Genomic DNA, 7,500 nt, shown 5'->3' with positions numbered 1-7,500 from the left:
TCCGTCAGAGCGTCCAGACGAGTCTGGTGAGAAAGAGAGAGAGAGGAGGGTTGGAGAGAGGGAATGAGGGATGTTTATATATAGTATATGTATATATGAGAGAGAGAGAGAGAGAGAGAGAGAGAGAGAGAGAGAGAGAGAGAAGAAGAGAGAGGGTTCATGAGAGGGATGGGAGAAAGGGGTGAGGATGGACGAGAGAGACAGATGGATGGATGAACAATAGAAAACAATCAGAGGTCCTGCGTGTGTGTGTGTGTGTGTGTGTGTGTGTGTGTGTGTGTGTGTGTGTGTGTGTGTGTGTGTGTGTGTGTGTGTGTGCCTGCCTGCACATGTCTGTCTGTCTGTCTGTCTGTCTGTCTGTCTGTCTGTCTGTCTGTCTGTCTGTCTGTCTGTCTGTCTGTGTGTGTGTGTGTGTGTGTGTGTGTGTGTGTGTGTGTGCGCGCAGTACATGTGCGCGTGTACGTGCACACGTGCATGTGCATGTGTACCTGGTGATGGTGGTCCTGGCTGAAGGCCTGCAGTATATCAGTCTGTCTGGTGTAGTTGCCGTTGGTGTCCTGTAGTCCCTGTAAGAGCCTCTCCTTCAGCACCAGGACAGACACTCTCAACTGGTGCCACAGCAGCTGCACAGTCCTGCAACCAGTTACAGTCAAGCATTAGGTCTTCTTCTTTGAGGAGTTTTATGGCGTTTGGCGTCAGTATTAGTTGCATTACCGCCCCCTTCTGTTTATCTCAGTGCCCTTACTCCGTGGTTCTCAAACGTTAAAATGTCAGAGTTACAGACTTGTTACAGACTTGTAAGGGTCAATTTACAACCCCCTCAAGGAACCCTGAGAGTCCCCTGGACCCCCTTACAATCTATCCCACAAACCGGTTTCTTTTATAAATCTCTCCTCTGCTGCATTATTTAAAGTCATACTGCCATTTCAGTAGTCTTTTCGATGACAGTTCTGATCTGTCTATGGTGTTAGAACTGCTATGTATCAGAATACAGTATCAACAATATCAAACGATACCACGGCAGTACTGTTCCAGAACGAATGCTGCAGGGTCCTAGTGCCAAGGATGTTTTTGGAAAGTATACCAACAGCGTTTTCATAATTAATGGTATGTATTAACGCCATAAATAAATACGTTTCCCGGTACATTTCTGGTGTCTGTGCGTGTTTAGAGAAGTTGTCAAAAACATATTTATGTGGAACGGTTATGGTAAAAAATATAATCGTGACAAAAGTAACTTTTGTTTAATTGAATAAAGTTACACAGTGTGACTAACATTTTTAAACCATTCACAACAAACAACACCACTTTACTCTACACTGCTCTCTGTGTATAAAGCATTCTACAATCTACACAGTAAAAATACTCAGTGCACTGTCGGATGGAAAACCTCATATGTCCAAAACCAAAACTGTTACTTTTCAGGATTCAAATAAAAAAAAAAGCAAAAGTAGCAGATCTACAAGCTCAAAACGCGTCGCTTCGCCCCGCGTTTCGAGCTTGTGGATCTGCTACTTTTGAGTGACGCTGTAGTATGATCAAGTAGGGCGTTAATTTGCCCGACAACAACAATGTATACGTGCCTACCTGATGTCTACTATGATGTTGACAGAGTAGGACAGCAGCTTCAGGGAGAACTCGGTCTCCAACAGAGCGTGGATCTGCTCCACATGGTCAGAGATGTCCTCACAGATGTCCTACACACACACACACACACGCCAAAAAGAGAGCAATGAAATTTCAGGTGGTGAAATGTTAAAAACCTTCACAAAAAAAAACATCCAGCCTCACATGAACTATATAGTAGGGCTGGCAGTGGTTCAGCCCGTCTGGGAATCTCAAGGTCTCCGGTTCGATCCCCCAGGCTCCTAACGAGGTCTCCCCGTGCAAGAATGTGCAATGAACCCCTAACTACTCCCTGTGTGCCCCCCCTGCTGTGGTGCACACACACTACACATTCCTTTTCATTTGAAAGACCCGCTCTCTAACCTGTAACTCGTGCTGAACTGAGGTTCAGCAGCTCTCTCAGAGAAGCATTCTACACGCTGTTTGCCGCGGGGAAAGCAGAAGTACAGCAACTACACAGAGTCATGTGTCCATGTCCATGACATGACTCAGTTGGAGTCACGGAACAGTTTCCCACGAGTGTAATGTGTTAAAACTATCGTCTCTGTCGGGTGGAAACCTCATATGTCCAAAACTGTTACTTTTCAGGATTCCATTTCAATGGTAGCAAAAGTAGCTCGAAACACGTCGCCTTTTGATGCTGACGCTGAATGATCAAGTAGGGCGTTAAATTACGAAAAAACTGTTAGAATATGGAGATAAGAGGTTTCTGCCCGACAGCAACCATGTGTTAAACTACGTGACAACACCACAAAAGAGGAAAGACGGGAGAATGAAAAGCTACATTGTTTGTTCCACGTGCACTCAAGCATACAAAACACATGGACATACAAACATTAGTAAGACACGATAGTGTAAAATAATGAGACGTACAGTATAAGAGTTTGAGACCAAACAGGTGTGCCTGCTCTTTGGTAGGCGTGTGTGTGTGTGTGTGTGTGTGTGTGTGTGTGTGTGTGTGTGTGTGTGTGTGTGTGTGTGTGTGTGTGTGTGTGTGTGTGTGTGTGTGTGTGCGTGTGCGTGTGCGTGGGTGTGTGTGTGTGTGCGCGTGTCATTTAGGAGGAGATTATTCACTCGGGTTATTATTCACTTTAGATCAGGGTTGCCAATATTTTTTTTTTCAAATACAACTTTTAATGGCATGTACATATAGTGTGTGTTTGTTAGTTTTTTACGTCTGGAGACTCTCGTCCAGGACAGGCTTCAGACGCGCCGCCTCAAGAGACTTAGCTCAGATCTGAATCCATTTGATTTGGCGTTAGGAACCCGTTGCGACCGCATGCCCTTGCTGACGTCGACCCCAGGCAGTGTTCGAACCCCCAACCATCTGCACGAAAGGCGTGTGCCCCAAGAAAGAAAGCAAACATCTGGGTGATGCAAAATGAAAAGCAGCAGTTCTAATGAAGATTGTCTCTCATAATGAATGAACTCATCTCAAATGGTCATGCTGAAAGAAAGTCAGCTTATTAGTGTTTCCCCTGTATTATTTTCCCTTAATTTGGTGGTGAGAGCATGTGACAGGGCCTCAAAGTGCATGCCTCCTTGGCAACCCTGATCAAATAAGAATTACTTTTACAAACTTCAAATTGGAATCGCTGTCATAAAGCCGTCCAATCAGAATAACAGTTACAAAGCTGACCAATCTGAATCAGTGTTACAAGTCAATTCAGTCAGAATCACCATTTAAAAACATCCAACCTGAGTTATCGTTACAAAACTGTCCAATTAGAATTGTGGTTATTAAAGTTGGCAAATCGAAGTAGTCATTACAAAGCTCTCAATTCAGAATGACCGTCATAGCTGTAGCTAATTGTGGTTATTAAAGTTGGCAAATCGAAATAGTCATTACAAAGCTCTCAATTCAGAATGACCGCCATAGCTGTAGCAGTCAAATCACTATCGCTTAACATACAGTATAACCATCCAATTAGAATAGCAAGTTCAAAGCAGTCCAATCAGAATCATCATTACAAGCAATATATACGAATGAAAATTGTGCGTATCTTTAACATGGAGTCTATCTCCTTTCGACTACCACCTCGTTTCAACTTCTCTTTCTTCAGGTCTTTAACTCTCTCTTATTTCACTCCCCATCTGGTTTTCTCGATTAACTGAATAAGTGAAATGTAATTATCTTTCTTTCCTCCTCAGTGTCTCTGTGTCCCTGCTTTAATGTCTCTGTCTGTGCCATTAAGACTCACAAGTGATGCCAGATGACATTTGAAGCTAAGAAGTTTCATATTAGCAAACTAATTACAGAAACTATGAATTCATAGTCAGGGAGACAGACTCACAAACCACAGACAGACAGACATAAAGTCAGACAGGGGCGGCCATAGCTGAATGGTTAGAGAGGCCGTCTGCATGGGAATCAGAAGGTCTCCTGGTCCGTCCAGTCTATGTGTGGAAGTGTCCCTGAGCCAGACACTTAACCCCTAACTGTTCCCCAGGCGCTGCATTAATGGCGCCCACTGTTCCTAATAGTTTGGATGGGTAACTCCACACGACAAATTTCACATTTGTGCAAAAGTTCAGTGACAAAAATACCCCCAAAGGATTGGAGACTAAAATTATTATTAGTATTATAAAGACAGAAAGACAGACAGATAGACAGACAGACTCCTAGGTTTAAAAGCAGAGGGAGCGAGTTAAAACATGATGTTTTATATTAAGGAGCTATACTGTTACAGTTACTTCAATGACATCATCCTTGTCAACACTGCAAACACAGTGACACAGCAAATCACATTCCCTTTACATGTTTTCAACATCCCCAACGCTATAAATGAACAAAGGTTTCAACCCAGCACCAGGCCCCACACTAGTTTTGAAATCCTCATTACAAGTACACTACAGTCTTAGAGTTAAATTAAAGCTTACTGTGTAGAGTTTTACAAGATTTTTTAATTTTGACACCTTTTTCACCCCAATTTAGTCATAACGCCAATTGATTCCTCCTCACACACATTTCTGTGTTGTCATTGCCGTTGTTCTGACTCACCTACCAGTGAGGAGCCCCCACCGGGAGGACGTAGAGCATTCGCCCTACTCCTCCCGCCCAACACTCCCTGCTGACAGGTGCCGCCCTCCAGCCCTTAGGAATACATGCAATGAGAATTATCACCCTCCCCGCCCCGGCTTCCCTCCCCCTAACACGGGCCAAATGTGTTCGTGTAGGCGCTCGACAAAGCCGGATGCAGCGCGGTGGATTCGAACCCGCAACCTCGGCGGTGGTGGGCAGGCACTTTACCACTGCGCCACCCTAGCGCTTTACATGATTTTTTATCAGCAAAGTTCCCATACCCTGCAAGATTCAAACTATTACATGACACGACACAACCACTGCAAAAGTCTTTGGGCAGGAGCATGAAGCACAATTAAATCCAACTAAAAATGTGTTCAGGCGTGAGAAACTACTGCGAGTGATTGTGTGGTAAGGTGCTGACTTCCACATATACACACAAACGTGCGCACACACAAAGACATGCTTACAAAAACGCTTACATATTGCATGAAATCAAGGAGAAAAGACAAAAGCAAGAAAAGAAAAGAAACACACACACACACACACACACACACACACACACACACACACACACACACACACACACACACACACACACACACACACACACACACACAAAGCCCTATTTATTTGCATCAAGGTAAATGGGGCTCTTAATTTTTTTGACCTACGACATCTCAGAATGTGACTTAGAAGTGAGAGGATCAAATTCAAGCTAGTTGTCCTTTCTATTGTGTTTCTGTTTAAAATGGGGATTGTGTAAAGCTGCAGCACTGAGCTGATAATCATGCTATAAATCATGTACTAAAGTAGGACTGTGGTGAGCAGCTGCACCTTTATCTCAAAGTAACTACAGTATGTGACATGCATCATAATCCGCCGAGTCATAGTAACAGGCCGTAGCAACACATCAAAACACCACCTCGCACTGTGCTGCTGTGTTTTGGAGTATGTCAGGCCACACGCACGCACGCATCGCACGCACGCATCGCACGCACGCGCACACACACACACACACACACGCACGCACGCACGCACGCACGCACGCACGCACGCACGCACGCACGCACGCACGCACGCACGCACGCACGCACGCACGCACACACGCACACCTTCCACTCCCTAAATAACATGGCAGGCATGTGCGAATGTAGGTCAAACAGGCAGCTAGCTTGGCAGACTCCAGCTACCTCAATGACCTCCTCACGGTTCCTCCGAAAGATACCAGGAGGAGTCACTCAAATACACACTGCATAGCACTGCAATGTACTGCACAGCACAGCAAAGAACTGTACTGCACAGCACAGCACTGCAATGTACTGTACTGCACAGCACTGCAAAGAACTGCATAGCACAGCACTGCATTGAGACATACTGTAGCCTACACATTGAATACAATATGTTGTATTTCAAAACCCAGTGTGTCTCTCCTACACTGATTCTCAGATTTCCTACAGTCTCTCTAGTACAATGGTTTCTTTATGTTGGTGCTTTTAGTATTTCCAATTGTCTATACTTTTACTTCTACTCCACTACATCTCAGAGGCAATTATTGTACTTTTACTCCAATACAATTATTTGAAAACTTTAGTTCTAGTTACTTTGCAGATATCAATTATTACGTTATAAAACATACATTAACCACTTTAGCCCAATTTTATACCTAGGCTATTTGAAAATCTACAAGCTCTACAAGCTCACAACGCGTTGTGAGCTTGTAGATCTGCTATTTTCAAACATTGTAGTACTTTTACTTTTGGTACTTTAAGTACATTTTGATACCAATAATTCTGTACGTTTACCCAAGTAAATTTCGAATTTCGGACTTTTACTTGTAACAGAGTAAGTCTACATTGCAGTATTGATACTTTTACTTAAGTACAATATTTGAGTACTTTTTCCACCACTGCTCATTCTTAGCTTCATACTGTCTGTCTCTCTTTCTCTTCTCATTCTCAGCTTTTCTGTCTGTCTTCTTAATACATAAGTATCACAGAGAAGCACGTCTTCTCATCTCCCTCATGTCTTCGCCATTCCCTACAGCGTGCTTCCTAATATAAGTAGACCGTGTCAAACACACACAGACAGTGATCCGCCCTCATAAACCTTCTCTGCTTACTGACCCCAGGTCAGTGGGTTATAACAGCTCATCTCACCTCCTCTACCCACTGTATCACCCACACATCATCTCCTGTAGACCGCTGGTTGACAGTAACAAAGTACTGTACATTTACTTGAGTAGTGCACTTAAAGTACGGTACATATCTTGAGTATCTGTACTTTATTTTGAGTATTAGTTTTTAGTTGTTTTTATGCTTTCACTCCACTACATATCAAAGACAAATGTTGTACTTTTGACTCCACTACTTAGACACATAGGGTGCGTTCGGATATTGCGCACCGGAGCGCACTCGCCTATTAGTTTGTATTGGCCAGTGCGCTCAGTGCTGTATTTCCGAACGCACCCATAGACACAGGAGAGAGAGAGAGAGAGAGAGAGAGAGAGAGAGAGAGAGAGAGAGAGAGAGAGAGAGAGAGAGAGAGAGAGAGATAACAAAAAGTCCAGAATTGAATCGGCCGGGGATGCTGTGATTATGGGGTCGACTCCCTCTCGGGGTCGTGTAAATCTCGAGCCCTAAATAATTCATATCTCACCAACATCTTTGATCAATGTGATTGACGAGCGGTCTTCAAACGCTCCATTGAACTGCTTGCTCGGTACAACACTCACCCCCCGCCCCCCCCCCTCCCCCACTCATATTACATGACAAAACACAGCATATTGCCTAGGTAGTGAAATCATTATCACAGCACAAAGTGTGTGTTTTACACGCTGCTTTCATGTGGTG

The 7,500-nt window shown here is 44.0% G+C and overlaps 1 protein-coding gene across 1 annotated transcript in view; it reads right to left on the bottom strand.

Moving 5' to 3' along the window:
- akap6 (A kinase (PRKA) anchor protein 6) overlaps positions 1–7,500 on the bottom strand; it is a gene marked incomplete at both ends in the record, with an annotated part of 109,267 nt that overhangs the window by 79,699 nt on the left and 22,068 nt on the right. Inside the window, 3 exons of the mRNA XM_080414293.1 lie at positions 1–23; positions 489–633; positions 1,588–1,697. The exon at positions 1–23 is cut by the window's left edge and continues 790 nt beyond it. Of these exons, the coding sequence (XP_080270419.1) occupies positions 1–23; positions 489–633; positions 1,588–1,697 (278 nt within the window). The remainder of the gene's footprint in view (positions 24–488; positions 634–1,587; positions 1,698–7,500) is intronic.

This window comes from Gymnoscopelus braueri (genome assembly GCF_963280865.1).
Source record: "Gymnoscopelus braueri genome assembly, chromosome: 19".
In the NCBI taxonomy this organism is placed as follows: Eukaryota; Metazoa; Chordata; class Actinopteri; order Myctophiformes; family Myctophidae; genus Gymnoscopelus; species Gymnoscopelus braueri.
Note: the sequence above shows the minus strand (reverse complement) of the source record. Positions and strands in the feature narration are given on the sequence as shown.